This window comes from Heloderma suspectum, chromosome 3 (genome assembly GCF_057233095.1).
Source record: "Heloderma suspectum isolate Gila_16-S chromosome 3, 16-S_ref, whole genome shotgun sequence".
NCBI lineage: Eukaryota > Metazoa > Chordata > Lepidosauria > Squamata > Helodermatidae > Heloderma > Heloderma suspectum.
The window spans coordinates 50,742,746-50,760,932 of record NC_139460.1 but is presented as its reverse complement, the minus strand read 5'-3'; the positions used below and the strand labels follow the sequence as shown (position 1 = coordinate 50,760,932).

Genomic DNA, 18,187 nt, shown 5'->3' with positions numbered 1-18,187 from the left:
AAGGATGCCTACAGAAGTTCATTTTACACTAAGAGCATGAAATGTAGGTCCTTGAAATACAGATTGCAACTGCAAAGTTTTAGTTATTTTTTATTTATTGCTAAATATATATTTTTTAACTCTATACATAGAGTGGAAAGTTGAGATATTAACTAAGTACAGTGCTAAAAATAACTGATATGGAATAATTGATATGGAAATAAGAGACATAGAACTCTGATACAAATTATCACTTTACCCCAAAATGTGATATCCTTACCTTCCAGACCTTGGCTCTTAGGTCTTCAGGTAGAGCTCTCCCTTGGATTATGTTTCGGACTGTTTCAAGATCACAACCACCTTCTTCTAGAGCTTCTGCAAGGTCATTTTCCCTGTAAAATTACCTTAAATAAGGTTAAGTGAATTTAAAACACAGCAATATTTTCCTCTCTTAGTATAGGCATGGTTCCATGTAAATAGAAGTGTGCATGATTAAGATCAGTTTCATTTGAAGCCAAAATGCCCTAGCAGTTTAGGCTACAATACTATACCAATTTAACTGAGAACAGGTGCCCCTGAACTCAGTATGTCTATACATGTTCTAAACCGACATATGTAGGACTGAGCTCTCATTCTACTTAAATGTTATATACCTGAAAATGAAATGTTAAGTATGCTTTTAATTATACTTTAATAAGCTACCTTGTGGGTGTGGTACATGCTGAAAAGTATGGCAAATTATTCAATTAAGCGCTGTAATATTTGTGATACACTATGAAACTATGTTTCAATGTGAACTCCATCTTGATTTGCATTAAATTTTCTCCCCCACATGATCTCTTTTTTTTTTCCTGAGCTGGAACTACACCTACAATTTTAGAAGAGATCTAGAAGAATCTGGATGGTACATAAACGCATACAGAGGGAAACAAATGACAGAATAAAAAGAAAAATGCTTTAAAATAATAGGATATGGAAACAATGAAATGATAAAAGTAATTCCAGATTGTTCTTAATATATACATTAAAAAAGGTGTGGAGGTAAGAGTTTAGCAGAGGTTAAAAAGATGACCCTTTAAAAAAGATTCCTTTAAAACAGTATCACATGTATTTTAATATTATAAGAATTGCTTACTGCCACTTTGTTCTGCAAAATATAGGCATAGGTCACCTATTCAGGAAGTCACAACCTGTCAGATCAATATTAATTACACGATAATAGATGTACTGTAATAGCTATAGTAACACATTAAGTACAACACATCTTACTGCACATTGTTAACAATGGAAACCTTTAACAGGCCCCTACAGCAGGAATGTGGAACCTCCGGCCAGTGGAGGTCTGCATCTGGCCCATGTAGCTTCCTTGGGTTCCTCCAGGGAGCACTGCTTGGCCTCCAAGCCTCGCTCCCTGGCAGAATCCCTGTTGTTATCTCCTGTTTGAGATTAGAGATAACAGTGGAGATGTGGGCAGCAGGGGACTTAACCAGTGCTGGAATGCCTGAGACTTGGTTGGTGCTGGAAGAATGGCAGCTGCTCCCCCCAGTACCAGTTGAATCCCTTTCTCTGTGCTGAGAGAGGCACAGAACTTTGTGCTTCTCTCAGTATGGAGAAAGGCAAAATGGGTGGGACGATTATACCAGTGGTATGGCCACACCCACTGACAGCATCTGGCTCATGGAAGGCCCGGGGGGAGGTAACTCAGCCCCTCACCCAATTATAGTTCTGCACCCATGCTTTACAGTCACTGGCAAAGATCCTCAAAGATTGTCATTTTACATGCATAAACCAGTGTGAACACATTCATAAACATGCACCAAACATGCTTGTCTGATAAGAGACTAAGGGTACAATCCTATGCATGTTTAGAGAGAAAAAAGTCCTACAACTCCCAGAATTCCCCAGTCAGCTGGGGAATGCTGAAAGTTGTAGGACCCTTTTTTGTCTAAACATGCATAGGATTGTACCCTAAGGCTGCAGCAATCCTATACCCACTTACTTAAGAGTAAGCCCCACTGAATTTAATGGGATGTATTTCTGAGTAGCCATGTATAGGATTGCAGTGTAAGTATACTTTCCATATACAGCATAATCAATACATCTATTTTACACATCTGTGAGAAACTGAATGTAATCTTTTGTTACTGTCAATTTGGATGTTACCTCTAAGGCCGGGGATGCTAAAGCGATTGTAATTTATGCTTCCAAATCCCTAATTCTAGAGTGACATCAGAAATGGGGCTCTCCAATTTCACCAGCTGTCATCTGAATGTGAACTTCTCGATATGACAAGTAAAGCCTGTGAATCCCCATTTTGAACAAGATTTCTCAAATCATAGCCAAATCATACATTGGTATTCTAAAACCCTTTGGGGGTTGTTTCCCTCAGAAATGTGCCTATAAATTAATCCACTACTCACTCTACATAGAATAATGTCATTGACATTATTTTTTTGAATAAGCTTTTGAGCTTTTGAGACACTGTTGGTGTACAGGTCAATTTCTAAGTATGCCAAACTGCTTCTAAAAACAAAGTTAGAATGTGACGACACGCATGAAATTATCTTGTTTTTCTTGCTGTAGGGAAAAGACTTACGGTTCTCTCCCCCCCCCCCTTTTACATTCAGTTACATCTATATTTTTTATGTTTTCAAAACATTTTTTGTTTTAACTTTTTCAACTTGCAGTACATAACGAAACTGTCAGTGCAGAGTGATTGAGTATACACACGAAAGGTACATTGTTGTAGAAGACAGATTACAGCATGGCGTAGGGGACCACAGCAGTTTACCCCAATAGATATTTCCACAGGCTGCCATGAACGAGTGGAGGAATTAGGTCCAGTTTATTTTGTCCTGCATATTCAATTAATGGAAATTAGACAATATAAAAGTTATCTGACTGTGCTGTATGTTGGGCCTGAATTTGCTTTGTAAACTTTTCCATTAATGTTCCAAAGTTTCAACATCCAGCTACATAAAGATGGTTCTCGCTCACCCTTCCATTTTGCTGTCATTTCTCAGCTACCAATGTAAAAGCAAGCAATTCCGTATGCCTGAGGCCTGTGTTCCTTCCTTCATAAATTGTGAGCAAACCATGTGCCCGGGAAACCTCTATTCTCTGCTTTGTGATTTCTCTTTCCTTCTTAAAAATTGGATTCTAGAAAGCCTGTGAAGTCCTACAACCCCAACACATTACATTACAACCCCAACACACACATGAAAAAGGTGCCCTTGTCACTGCAGGGCATCCAACACAATGGGCTAGTAACTTTGTAAATATAACTAATCCTTTGGGGTGTCAAATACTATCTTTTCAACCGTTTTAGAGTATTCGTGCCAAGGTTTATTTTAAGGTGCCATGGACCACAAGGCCCTCCATGACGCTTTCCATGTCAGCCTTGTTCCTTGTTCTCTATTTACTATCACTGGCTGAGCCAAAATAGGACCTCTTTCATCTCTCCTTGTTTACTGAATTCACCATAATGAGCACCTGTGATCAGCCAGCTGGAACCTTAGAAAATTAAAATCCACCTATGCTACAGCAACACTCATTCATATGCTGCTCAATGATGTAATGATGCTTAAATTAATGACAGCAGCTCAGTAGATGTTTTACATGGCTCATGTCCAGATTCATTGTAGAGTTCTGCTTAAAAAATATCGCTTACATTCTGAGAATCCCAGAACAAATCTTCACATGTAGTTCCTCCTGTAACACATGTTTAAGAGGATAGTAGCCTATTGGCCAAGTTATACTCTGACATATGCGAACACATTTGACCTCTTTTGCCTCACACCCAGAACTTCCTCGGCAATCAACTGACATTGAGGAAAACATATTGGTTACGGGGGTCATCTTGCTCACCCATGAGGGCTGCATTAAACATGGACCGTGAAGCAAAGTGCTGAAGCCACCTTGTACATTTTAAGGTGGTGTCCTAACTAACTTAACCTGCCAAACCACAGTTAGTGGACATGTTGCTTTTATTGTACTAGCTTATTCAAAAATCAATTACTCATGTATTTATGGCATTTGCATGCCACCCCATAACCAAGAGTTCTCTAGACTACTTGCAATAGAATACCAAACAATTTCCCTCAAATGTGAAAACACTGAGCCAGGCCTTGAAAAATACTGACACATAGACTTTTTTATTTACATCATTATATATTGCCTTTCAAGTTTATATATAATATTCCACAAGCTTGGATACATTTCTAACTACGACTCGGTATCCTCATCTGAGGATTGTTGGAGGCCCCTTCCCTACCTCTGTTCTTCCACTGTATGGCATATTCAGTTCTCAGTCTTGCATTTTTCAAGATCCCTGCACATTTCTGTTTTTCTCACATAAGGTTGATTAGGTTGATAAGGTTGAAAGGGGACCTACAACAAACCTCCATTCCATGTGTGGTTTTGGATTGCTCTCTGCCAGACTGCCAGCCACTACTATGAGAAAAACGTCCTGTTCTGTTTTAAGAGAGAGGCATAGAAGTGTCTGGCTCTCAGTCTTCTCTAGCAATTATAATGTTCTGGACTGTGGCACAATTTAAGCTGTCAGGCTGTTGTAGAAATCCTTCAACAATTTTACCCTGTGAGCCAGCAAGACCCAAGTGTCTTCATGTGTTACAAGTGGGACTATAACAAAGTGTGGCTGTGTGGCGTGCTCCCCCTTCATGATACCAGCCAGCCATGCTCTCTTCCAGGATGCCCACTACCCCCTGATTTTGTGTCCCCCCCACCCCACCAAGAGCCTCGAGTGGCGCAGGGTGCTAGGCGGCAGTACTGCAACCGAAACTCTCCCCATGACCTGAGTTCGATCCCAGCAGAAGCTGGTTTTCAGGTAGCCGGCTCAGGTCGACTCAGCCTTCCATCCTTCCGAGGTCGGTAAAATGAGTACCTAGCTTGCTGGGGGAAAGGTAGTCACGACTGGGGAAGGCAATGGCAAACCACCCCGCTATAGTGTGCCATGAAAATGCCAGCGAAAGCAGCATCCCTCTAGGGGTCAGTAATGACCTGGTGCTCACACAGGAGGAACCTTTCCTTCCCCTTCATGGATCACTGCCTTGTTGTGGCGAAGGGGCTTGCGTAACTCCGTGAAGCCATGAGCTATGCCGTGCAGGGCCACCCAAGACGGACAGGTCATGGCAAAGAGTTCTGACAAAATATGGTCCACTGGAGAAGCAAATGGCAACCCACTCCAGGATTCTTGCCAAGAAAACCCCATGGAACGTATCACAAGGCTGAAAGATATGACGCCGGGAGATGAGCCCCTCAGGTCGGAAGGTGTCCAATATACTACTGGGGAACAGCAGAGGGAATTTCCAAGTAGAGCCAGAAAGAGTGAAGCAGCTGTGCCAAAGCCGAAAGGACATTCAGCTGTGGATGAGTCCGGTGGTGAAAAGAAAGTCCGATGCTGTAAAGAACAATATTGTTTAGGAACCTGGAATGTCAGATCAATGAATCAAGGTAAGCTGGAGGTGGTCAAACATGAGATGGCAAGATTGAACATCGACATTTTGGGAATCAGCAAACTAAAATGGACAGGCATGGGCGAATTAAATTCAGGTGACCATTATATCTACTACTGTGGGCAAGAATCCCTTAGAAGAAATGGAGTAGCACTCATAGTCAATAAAAGGGTGGGGAAAGCAGTACTGGGGTACAATCTTAAAAACGATAGAATGATCTCAGTATGAATCCAAGGCAAACCATTCAACATCGCAGTAATTCAAGTCTAAGCCCCAACCACTGAGGCCGAAGAAGCTGAGGTTGATCGGTTCTATGAAGACCTACAACACCTTCTAGAACTAACACCAAAAAAAGGTGTCCTTTTCATCATAGGGGACTGGAAAGTAGGAAGTCAAGAAATCACCAGGATAACAGGCAAGCATGGCCTTGGTGTACAAAATGAAGCAGGACAAAGACTAATAGAGTTTTGCCAAGAGAACACGCTGATCATAGCAAACACTCTTTTCCAACAGCACAAGAGGCAACTCTACACATGGACATCACCAGATGGTCAATATCGAAATCAGATTGATTATGTACTTTGCAGCCAAAGATGGAGAAGCTCTATACAGTCAGTAAAAACAAGACCTGGAGCTGACTGTGGCTCAGATCATGAGCTGCTTATTGCAAAATTTCGGCTGAAATTGAAGAACATAGGGAAAACCACTAAACCATTCAGGTATGACCTAAATCATATCCCTTATGAATATACAGTGGAGGTGAGGAATAGATTTCAGGGATTAGACCTGATAGACAGAGTGCCTGAGGAACGATGGACGGAGGTCCGTAACATTGTTCAGGAGGCAGAAACGAAATCCATCCCCAAGAAAAAGAAATGCAAGAAAGCCAAGTGGCTGTCTGATGAGGCTTTACAAGTAGCTGAGGAAAGAAGGGAAGCGAAAAGCAAGGGAGAAAGGGGAAGATATATCCAACTGAATGCAGAGTTCCAGAGAATAGCAAGGAGAAACAAGAAGGCCTTCTTAAATGAACAATGCAAAGAAATCGAGGAAAACAACAGAATGGGAAAGACTAGAGATCTCTTCAAGAAAATCGGAGATCTCAAGGGAACGTTTTGTGCAAAGACGCCGGGCATGATAAAGGACAAAGAAGGCAGGGACCTAACAGAAGCAGATGAGATTAAGAAGAGGTGGAAAGAATACACAGAAGAACTATACAGGAAAGATCTGAATGTCCCTGATAGCCATGACAGTGCGGTCACTGAACTTGAGCTGGACATCCTAGAGAGTGAAGTCAAGTGGGCCTTAGGAACCATTACTAACAACAAAGCTAGCAGAGAGGACAGTATTCCAGCTGAGCTATTTAAGATCCTAAAAGATGATGCTGTTAAAGTGCTGCCCTCAATATGCCAACAAATTTGGAACACTCAACAGTGGCCACAAGACTGGAAAAGGTCAGTTTACATTCCAGTTCCAAAGACAGGCAACGCCAAAGAGTGTTCAAACTACTGTACAATTGCGCTCCTTTCACATGCCAGCAAGGTGATGCTCAAAATCCTACAAGCTAGGCTTCAGCAGCATGTGAACCGAGAACTACCGGAAGTACAAGCAGGGTTTCGAAGAGGCAGAGGAACTAGAGATCAAATCGCCAACATTTGCTGGATCATGGAGAAAGCAAGAGAATTCCAGAAAAATGTCTATTTCTGCTTCACTGACTATGCTAAAGCCTTTGATTGTGTGGATCAAACAATCTCTGGCAAATTCTTAAAGAGATGGGAGTACCAGACCACCTTACCTGTCTCCTGAGAAACCTGTACGAGGGCCAAGAAGCAACAGTAAGAACCAGACATGGAACAACCGAGTGGTTCAAAATTGGGAAAGGAGTACGACAAGGCTATATATTGTCGCCCTGCTTATTTAACTTATATGCAGAATACATTATGAGAAACGCCGGGTTGGATGAATCACAGGTCGGAATAAAGATTGCCGAGAAAATTATCAACAACCTCAGATACGCAGACAATACCACCCTAATGGCAGAAAGTGAAGAGGATCTAAAGAGCCTCTTGCTGAGGGTGAAAGAGGAGAGTTCAAAAGCTGGTTTGAAACTCAACATTAAAAAAACGAAGATCATGGCCTCTGGCCCCATCACTTCCTGGCATATAGAAGGGGAAGATATGGAAGCAGTGACAGATTTTATTTTCTTGGGCTCCAAGATCACCGCAGACGGTGACTGTAGCCATGAAATTAAAAGACGCTTGCTCCTTGGGAGGAAAGCTATGGCAAACCTAGACAGCATAGTAAGAAGCAGAGACATCACCTTGCCAACAAAGGTCCGTCTAATCAAAGCTATGGTTTTTCCAGTAGTAATGTATGGCTGTGAGAGCTGGACTATAAGGAAGGCTGAGCGCCGAAGAATTGATGCTTTCGAACTGTGGTGCTGGAGAAGACCCTTACGAGTCCCCTGGACTGCAAGGAGGTCAAATCAGTCAATCCTAAAGGAAATCAACCCTGACTGCTCATTGGAAGGACAGATACTGAAGCTGAAATATTTTGGCCACCTAATGAGAAGAGAAAACTCACCGGAAAAGACCCTGATGCTGGGGAAGATTGAAGGCAAAAGGAGATGGGGATGGCAGAGGATGAGATGGCTAGATAGCATCACCGATGCAATGAATATGAACTTGAGCACACTCCGGGAGAGAGCGCAGGACAGGAAGGCCTGGCGTGCTATGGTCCATGGGGTCATGAAGAGTTGGACACAACTTAACGACTGAACAACAACCACCACCACCCCACCAACAGTCAGTCAGCATTCATGCCCGCTGAGCATGCTCAATCCTCACTGAGCTGTTTTTGGGGTCCCCCTCCCCGCTTAGAGTATTTTTCTCAAAATTGTTTGTACTTCTGAAAATGTTGGCATCTCCGCAAGCCTAGTGGTATCTTCCCTCCTTTGTATTAATGGTGCTTTTGTGGCTACATAAGAATCCACACGTGGAGAATTAGTTCACCATTAGTATATAGAGGACTGTGGGAAAAACATGGCTTTTCACCTAACTTGTTTCCAATTCTTTAGAATTGTATCATGTATTTTCAATGCATACACACACACACAATCCTGAGATTCTGAAGTCTAACAAGAGCCGATATACCGCACAAAATTGTCTTGGGCACCATATGATCATGCCATTGCTTTAGGTGGAGAGTCTGGCACTGATTTTAGTCCTTTTTCGATGCTTTATATCATTCTACCTGGAATGTCAATAGGTCCCTCAAAGGTTCTACATTCCAAGCATTTAGCAGCATCTAATCCTTCTAATTTTGGATTTAAAATAGGGCTGGGGAACCTTATTTCTGTTGAGGGGCACATTCCCTCAGGGGTAACCTGCTGGGGGCTGCACACTGGTGCTGGGCGGGACTGAAGTAAGAAGTGGGTGACTTCACTCTCTCTCCTCTCCCTTTTCTCTTTTCCTGCCACGCATTTCTCTTTCACCCCCCTCTACTTCCCCAAACAGTGGTCTGTTAGGAAATGAGTAGATTGTCTTTGCCAGAGGTCTCAACCGATCTCTTGCAGACAGCATTTGAAATTAGGCAGAAGGCTGCAGATCGCCGACCCATGGTTTGAAGTTTTGAAAAATGATTTCTACTTTTCAGTGCAGCTGGTGGAGTAGTGGAATTAAGAGACCAAGTTACAAATCAGGAAGTCCCCAGTTTAAGGGCATCTCTACACCAGCCTAAAATCCCACATTTTAAAATGGGACTTTCTGCTTCCATTTTAAATGCAGGATCATGATGGACTCCCTTTGCATACGCTTCCTTCCCCCTCCTTTCCCCCCTTATCTGAGTCTTTTATATGTTTCATTATATAGCCGCTAGATGGAGCTGTGGTCTAGCGCCTCTTATTATGAGTTTTGCTCTTTTCATGAGGGAACTCAAGCTCAATTTTCAGGAGGGAACTCAATTTAGACCAACTCAAGTGCTGAAATTTGATAGCTCATTAGCTCTGATCTTTTTCAAAATGGAATAAAGGTTATTTAGCACGGGAGATGCCCTGGAAATTGATGATGTCATCTAAAGGACCTGCAAACTTCTGTGAGTAACCAATCTCAAAAGCAGGATAAAAGCTCCGTGTGAAGAAGCCCTAAATCTCACCTCTGCCATAAACTCACCAAGTGGCCTTAGGCAAGTCACTCTCAGCCTCTCCCCCTGCCCACTCTGTCGGCAATCTGCAACACATGGGATGTTGTAATACTGAGTTACCGCAACCCTGTAAGGTAAGGATTACAACTAGATAATGCATGTGAAGCACTTTGAACATTTGAATGCACAATACAACTGTTAATTATAATTCTTCAGTAATTTGGTGTTCTCATTAGACTGCATCAGTTCACAATTAGACCCTTTCTGTGTATTCCCAATAATTTAATAGGACTCCAAAGAAAATGGTTACACATTGTGTGGTGAAGGGGGGAAATGTTCTCCAGTGATGTGTCATCCTAACACTCATGCTACCTTTTTCAGTAATAGTTTCAGAACTATTTTCTCCTGCTTTTTTTGTCTTATTTCCTGACTTTTTAAAACATAAGAATCATAGAATAGTAGGGTTGGAAGGGGCATGTAAGACCATCGAGTTTAATCCCCTGCTCAATGCAGGAATCCAAGTCAGAGCATCCCTGACAGATGGCTGTCCAGCCTCATCTTGAATGCTTCGAGTGTGGGAGAGTCCACCACCTCCCTAAGTAATTGGTTCGCACTGCTCTAACAGCGTCGCACTGCTCTAACAGTCAGGAAGTTTCTCCTGATGTTCAGCCGGAATCTGGCTTCCTGTAACTTTAGTCCATTATTCCGGGTCCTGCACTCTGGGATGAGCAAGAAGAGATCCTGGCCTTCCTCTCTGTGACAAGTTTTCAAGTACATGAAGAGCACTATCATAGCACTCAGAGAGCCCAGTTCTTTCAGTCTCTCTTCATAGTGCTTTGTTGCCAGTCCCCTAATCATCTTTGTTGCCCTCCTCTGAACCCTCTCCAGCTTGTCTGCATCCTTCTTCAAGTGTGGTGCCCAGAACTGGACACAGTACTCCAGATGAGGCCTAATGAGTGCTGAGTAGAGGGGAACTAGTATTTCCCAGGATTTGGAAGCTATGCTTCTATTAATGCAGCCCAAGATAGCATTTGCCTTTTTTGCAGCCACATCACTTTGTTGGCTCATATTCAGCTTGTGATATAATTTTCTTTCATAAATTAAACAGGTTTGTTGAATACCTAAGGCCATATGGTGTTTTATCTATTGGGGGAGGGAACAACACCTGTATGATGCTCTCTTCTAAGTTATCTGAACACTGGTACATGAGATAAAGCTAGCAGGCTACAATGCAAAATGAATTCTCTGCATGATTAGCTACTTTAAGGGAAAAATGCAAAAACATAGCATGATTTTCAAAGATCTACATACTTCTTTACAGAAATACAACCAAGAGTCTTGTGGCACCTTAAAGACAAAAAAAATTATTCTGGCATAAGTTTTCATCAAGTATAGAATGCTTACGCTGTAGTAAATTTGTTACATTTAAGATGCCACAAGACTCTTGGTTGTTTTTGCTACAATAGACTAATATGACTACCCTCTAGAAATTCTTTACACAGAACACTGTTAGACCAATCCCACATGTTGGGATGGAAAACTTTCAGTCACCTAGCCCTTAAAACCCTGCTGCTGGAGCCTAGACATTGTAATCCTCCCCAGCCAGTCCTATCTACAGTAGGTTCCTAAAAATCTTATCCTGGTACCTAAAAAACAAACACAGATCATTTCATGATTCTCTGAATCTGAATGATTCAAGTACTATGTCACAAACCTGTTCTCAAACTATATGGAAACTGATGGATACCCTCTAAAACAGCCTTCCTCAACCTGAGGCCCTCCAGATGTGTTGTAGTCCAACACATCTGGAGGGCAGCAGGTTGGGAAAGGCTGGTCTAAAACATGAAAATGAGCTGAACTTTTAAAAGTGTTTTTGGCAGCTTGTGATAGTCATATCTGGTACTCTCTATTTTTACAACTATCAAACTTTTGCCTAAAGCCTTCAGCACCTGATCACAGCATTGTCCAAAACACATATTGTTGGAAATTATGTGAAAGTATAAAAAGATACCATGGATCTTGTCACCAGCTTAGCAAAATTCTAGGTCCTAGCATAGATCCTGATATATTTATTAAGGCTGTATGTACACTTGAGGCTAAATGTGGAACCTAGGAACTCAAATAGGACCGCCTCCAAGAAGTCATAACTGCAGGACCAAAAGCCTCAGGGTTGCATATTATATTTTTGCAGTATTTTGCTTATAGGTCATTTTGTGTGTCATACTTTATGGTATAGGCATAAACAGACAAGTATGGAAGAAAAGCTGGAGGTGTGTCTTATATAGAGGTTTTGTAATTGCATTTACTCCAGGCATAAAAGGTGTTTACAGATATTTGAGTCTACAGTCCTGACAAAAATTGCTATCTATATTAGGTTTGCTACATAAACCAAGTGAGAAATATGGTATGCCTGATTAAAATAGGCAGAGTTTATGACAAAGATCTAGAGAGGCTATAAAGATTGGAGTTTGTCCTCCCACGAATTTCCATTTTAACAACCACACACTTCCAACATCACAGTGCCCTTTGATACCATATAACAGCCTTTGCTTGCATTATTATGATCTCCAAACATCTTAATCGATCAATATATCACACTTCGGGATCTCACTCAAACACCTAGTACAAAGTTCGTACTAAGACACAGCAAATTTGCAACTCAGTTAAGGAGAACAGAGGTTCTCCTTTTACCACATAAAATAAGCAATAAGAAAGTTGATTTTAAAAAAGGGTTTATAGTATTTTTCCTATTGGTCTTACTTGTTTATTGTCAACATAGTAGAGAAAATATAAAAGATTTTGCGAGCTTCATACCAGTATGTGCCCAACAGTGTTATAAGCAAGTGGCAACATTTTCATATTAATTAACAAGAGTAAAAGATACTAATAATTAAATGCATTATTCACACTATGCCTTAAATTTGATCCCTGTATTGTCAAAATCAAGACTGGAAAAGATCTAGGAAGCTAGATTTGAGATCTAGTCAGACAGACTGCTACTCTAAGGAAGCAATCCTATCATCTCTAGACATCGTCTGAGGGGCCATAGGACCCCGGGGATTCCCCCCTCTGAAGTCTGAGAGCTCAGACCTTGGAAGGGGGAGTTTGAGCTCCAAACCCCTCCCCTGCCCCCTCACAGCCTGTCAGGAGTGCTTCTGAGCGCAAGGAGTGGGAGAGTATTTATTCATTTATTTATTTCATTTCTATACTGCCCAATAGCCAAAGCTCTCTGGGCGGTTCACAAAAATTAAAACCAAACGGCACACAATAAAACAATTTAAAATATATAGAACATTAAAACCACAATATGACAATACAACCACAATAAAACCTAGCAGCAGTGCAGGAATTTAAAATACAGATTGAAAACAGCAAAGCTAAAAGTCGAGAAAGCTAAAGTGCTAAAATGCCTGGGAAAATATAAAGGTCTCCACCTGGCACCGAAAGGAATACAATGTAGGTGCCAGGCAAACCTCACTAGGGAGCGCATTCCACAGCAGGGGTGCCACAGCAGAAAAAGCCCTCCTCCTAGTAGCCACCCGCCTCACTTCCTTTGGCAGGGGCTCACGGAGAAGGGCCGCTGAGGCACATATGGGAGGAGGTGATCCTTCAGATAACCTGGCCCCAAGCCGTTTAGGGCTTTGAATGTTAATACCAGCACTTTGAATCGGGCCCGGAAATAGACTGGCAGCCAGTGCAGCTGAAAAAGTACTGGCGTAATATGAGCTCGCTGGCCAGTCCCTGTTAACAATCTTGCTGCCCTATTTTGGACCAGCTGAAGTTTCCGGACTGTTTTCAAAGGCAGCCCCACGTATAACGCATTGCAATAGTCCAGATGAGAAGTTATCAGAGCATGGATAACTGTAGCTAGGCTATCTCTGTCCAGATAAGGGCATAGTTGGTATACCAGCCTAAGCTGATAAGAAGTGCTTCGTGCCACTGAGTTCACCCGTGCCTCAAGTGACAGTTCTGGGTCCAAGAGCACCCCCAAACTACGAACGTGGTCCTTTAGGGGGAGTGCAACCTCCTCCAGAACAGGTTGAATATCACCTAGCCAGACAGATGAACCACCCACTAACAGTACCTCCGTCTTGTCTGGATTGAGTTTCAGTTTATTGGCCCTCATCCAGTCCATTACTGTGCCCAGGCACTGATTCAGAACCGCCACTGCCTCACCTGGGTCTGATGAGAAAGAGAAGTAGAGCTGGGTGTCATCCGCATATTGATGGCACCTCAGCCCACACCTCCGGATAACCTCCCCCAGCGGTTTCATGTAGATGTTAAACAGCATGGGGGATAAAATAGAGCCCTGTGGAACCCCATGGCACAATTGCCATGGCACAGAGTAATAATCCCCCAGCACCACCTTCTGGAATTGGCCATCCAAGTAGGAGTGGAACCACTGCAGTGCAGTGCCTGCAACTCCCAACCCAGACAACCTATCCAGAAGGATACCATGGTCGATGGTACCGAAAGCCGCTGAGAGGTCCAGGAGAATCAACAGGGTCGCACTCCCCCTGTCCCTCTCCTGGCAGACATCATCCCACAGGGCGACCAAGGCAGTTCCCGTTCCAAAACCAGGCCTGAAGCCCGATTGAAATGAATCTAGGTAATCCGTTTCATTCAACAATGCCTGGAGCTGTCCTGCAACCATCCGCTCAAGCACCTTGCCCAGGAAGATCCGGGATGTTGGCCACTGACCTAAAATTGTTAACATAGTTCAGATTCTGAAGAACCGCCAGACATGGGGGAAGTATGTTCCCAGGCTAGTCGAGACATGGCTAGGCAGGCTCCTCAGGTTTCAAAGGTCCAGCTGGAAGAGGAAGGTCCCTCTTCACCCCCGCCCCCTGTGAGAGACAGCGAACAGAGAGAGGCGGTGTCTGGCGAGTCTGAATTAACAGATGCAAGGCGCAGACGAAGAGACAAAAGGGAGAAGGCCGGGGTGGAACTTAGAAAGTCTACCCGATCAGCCCTGCATGAACAGCAGTGCTTAGAAGCCTCATATGAGAATGAGAGAGAGAGAGAGAGAGAGAGAGACCTCCCCCCACCCCTTAAGTTAGGTTAGTGAGCCTGCCTTTCTTTCAAATGGTGGGCAACTTTCGTAGCTACCTTTTGAACCCCCTGAAGGCATTTCCTTGCAGACTGAGAGTCACTGAGAATTTGCATCTGTATGACCCTTTGTGGTAATGGATTAAAAGCTGTAGATTGAAGCCTCTTGTCTGTGTTTGATTCGGCATTTGAAGTTCAGTGTGGGTAAAAGGAACCCTGACACAGCCACCATGGAACGAACTGTGCTGACTGCCCTCCAAGGTTGGAAAATCAACCTCGGAGAGGGGGAAAAGGGGTGTTCCAGTGGGCGGGGAGGAGAAGAGACTGGAGAGGGCAGGACAGAGTTAACCTGAGCCTCTGCCAGTCTCCTTCCCTAACCCCCGAAGTGCCATCACTAGAAAGCCTGTCTAGTGAAATATGAGGGCAGGACAACGAGCTGAAGATTGCCTCTGCTGCTCCTTCCGCCCTGCACTGGACTGGATGATCGGAAACCTCCAAGTTTGGGGGCTTCCAATCATTTAGGGTGCAATCAACAGTACTGCACCCTAATTCAGTATATGGATGGTCCTTATATCTTTTTCAACACACATTGGCATTTAGATGCAACACCATTGTAAAGAATGCTGTGTTCTCTGTTTTTATTTTGGGTGTGTATAGCAGAAAACAAAACAGAAGGTTTGTCTTTCAAGTCCACAGATTAAGTCTTTGGATACCAACTCCTTGAAACAACCACATGTCAGAGGTGGTAAAGTAGGGCAATCATGAATCAAATCCAGTGCACCGGAACACAATGACACCAATGAATGACACAGGTTGATTTCCCCAAATATAAATATATGACAGAATACATAATTAGAAATTAATCATTTCAAGCTATATACAAGCAAACCCAAGATTGTGGTTTATGCACACACAATAGACACTCTGATCTTCCATCTCATACACATTTACTTCCAGGTAAACATATAATCATGCGGCAACAAATTGAATTCAGTTCAATTCAGAAGGATTTATTTCCAAGAAACCATGGTTAGGGTCCAGGTATATTAGTATTGTAACAGTTTTCTAGAAACAAGCACCTTAAAGAAAAGGCCATTTAAAATTCAAATAATAAGAGATGAGATTGCTAGACACTTTACTAAAGCTGAGTGGGAAATGAGAAAGGACATGGATTGCCACTTCAGATTTAAAAACAAGTGACACCATAATCACTAACATGGATGTATGTCTAATCTTAAACATTCAAGAACTGCTTTGCTGAATCAGACCAAGATCTAGATGATCTAGCATTCTGTTTCTAGCGACAGCGAGCCAGATGCGTATGGTAAGTTCACAAGCAAAGCATGAAGATAATGGACATTCCTAGATCAGGGATGGGCAGAAGGCAGCTCAGGATCTATTGGTAAATCTCTGGGTGATTTGCAGTAGACTGGCAAAGATTTCTGACTCTCAATTGTTTAATAACAGTAGCAACAAAATGACCCACCTGCCCTAAATTATACTACAGAATTCAGGAAAGCTTGTGACAACTAGGAGCAGACTTTTGTGTAGAAGGACTATGAGCTTCATTCAGTTCTAGAACCCAAAACTAATTCCTGGGCTCAGGATTCTTTCAGTTCTTAGTATATGTCTTTTTTACCTGGCTCTAGCTGGTAGATTTCAGGGTTCTAATAACAAAACCAACGTAGATCCCACAAGCCTGAAGTCTGACTACCCTTGTCCTCGATCTTGCATGGTCCTGAGCATCAAAGAAGTAGAGGCATACTACGTGGACATGGAGTTCCATTCAGCCATTATCGCCAGTTTGGTGTAGTGGCTAGTGTTGCACTAGGACTGGGGAGACCCAGATTCAAATCCCTACTCAGCCATGAAGCCCACGGGGGGGGGGGGGGATCTCTACACCTCACATTTATTTTGCATTTATGGTTGCTCACTCACTGAATTGTGCGGGTCCATTACATGACATCGTCGTTGTCCAGTCATTATTCCACTATTTCCTCCCACCTATCCTGTGTTTTCCTCAAATGGAAAAAATGGGGTATTTTTCCAGATATGCACAAATGGAGCACCATGTCCTCCCTGTGTATTTCTCCCCTGGCATGAATGAAGCGCTGAGTGTGGTTGTTGGGGGCGTGGTCATGATGTCGAAGGTGGTGACGAAGGTCTGATGGGAGTTTAGCCTTCCTGCTCCTGTGCCATTTTGGCTCCTTGCCATTTTCAGCCTGCCTGTTCAAAACAGAGGGGCAGAGCGGCAGTGAGGAGGGGGCAGCAGAGCGGAAGAGCAGCAGAGGGGCTGAGTGGCAGGGACTGGCCAAAAGCATGGAAGAGAGAGGCGGGGCCCAGGGGGATTGGTGGGGGGCTGTCCGCGTGTCAGTCCCATCCACCAGTACTGTGCAAGGGGAGGGAATGGGGCAGGAACCCAGGAGCAAGTATCACACAACCTGGAGCATGTGTAGTGCCCTATGGGGAAGGCCATCTACAGAGAAGGAAGCGCGTGTAATGGTGCGATCCCACTACACCAAGCGGAAAGCCCCGTTTTAAATGCAGAATTTTAGGCTGGTGTAGAAATCCCCTGGGTGGGACCTTGGTCCAGACACTATCTTCAAGCTTAAGCTTCTTCACAGGGATGTTGCGAGGATCAATTTGGGGTGGGGAGAGAATGATGCAAGGTGCACTGAGGGCAGGATATAAATTTAATAACTAAATACCATGGCTAATAGCCTTTGCTAGTCCTGTTCCTCCGTGAAACCGGCACTCCGGGGTTTGTGAAAGAGTGGACATCCTTGAAATATGTTGAAGTACTTAAAAATTAAAAAAAGATCTTGGCCTTAACGGGATTCTTTCGGGCTTTATTTTAAGCCCAGCCCAGTTTACAATTTGTTCCTCTTTCTCTTGCTCTTCATCCGGGAGCAGGAGGAAACACACCGAGATGAATGGGCAACTCTTGAGTAACAAAAGCCCCGCGCGTTTCCCCAGGAATAGTTCCCTGGAGAAAGTCAGACACAGAAAAAGACAAGAACAACCTGCCTACAGCAGGGCATCTTGAGTCAGTTCAAGCCGTACCAGCCTCCGAGACAAGGCGGCGAGTTTCGGTCTGGGGGCACCTGGCCTTGGAATGGGCCGAGGGGCGGCCGGAGCGACAGCCGCCCAGGCGTTTCTGCGATGGGCGGCGGCAGTGGTGGAGACCCGAGCTCTCTGCCCCTCTCAGGCAGCCCTATTAACCGATGGATTGTCCAACTCACCAGCTCCTCAGCGGAGACGATTCCTCCCCTTCCGCCATAGCTGTTGACGTGCCCTACCACCATGCCACAAAGCACGATCTACCTTTCCAGCATTCTGTGTCGCAATCCCACTTCCAACATGGCTGCCGTAAAGCGCAGCAGCTGCAGTGACGTTTATACGTAGACCAATAATAAGGAGACTCACACACGTTCTTTTGTTTCCGGGTTAATTTTGGACACTTTTCTCCCGCGTATGGGAGCTGACCCTCCGCATGGATTGCCGTGGAGATATCCGTGATAGCTGTGATCAGGCAGCAGCCTTCCCTA

The 18,187-nt window shown here is 43.7% G+C and overlaps 1 protein-coding gene across 7 annotated transcripts in view; it reads right to left on the bottom strand.

The window, feature by feature from the left end:
* TBC1D23 (TBC1 domain family member 23) overlaps positions 1-17,944 on the bottom strand; it is a 51,809-nt gene extending 33,865 nt beyond the window's left edge. For 4 of the 7 annotated variants that reach the window (XM_084843228.1, XM_084843230.1, XM_084843229.1 and 1 more), the window contains exons 1-2: positions 17,882-17,944; positions 260-371 (exon numbers count right to left, since the gene is read on the bottom strand). In XM_084843228.1, the coding sequence (XP_084699354.1) occupies positions 260-371; positions 17,882-17,919 (150 nt within the window). In that variant the 5' untranslated portion in view covers positions 17,920-17,944. Of the gene's footprint in view, positions 1-259; positions 372-9,619; positions 9,849-17,881 lie in introns of those variants that run through there. The other 3 variants (XM_084843225.1, XM_084843226.1, XM_084843227.1) reach the window with 2 other exon arrangements.
* Positions 17,945-18,187: the final 243 nt, after the last annotated feature.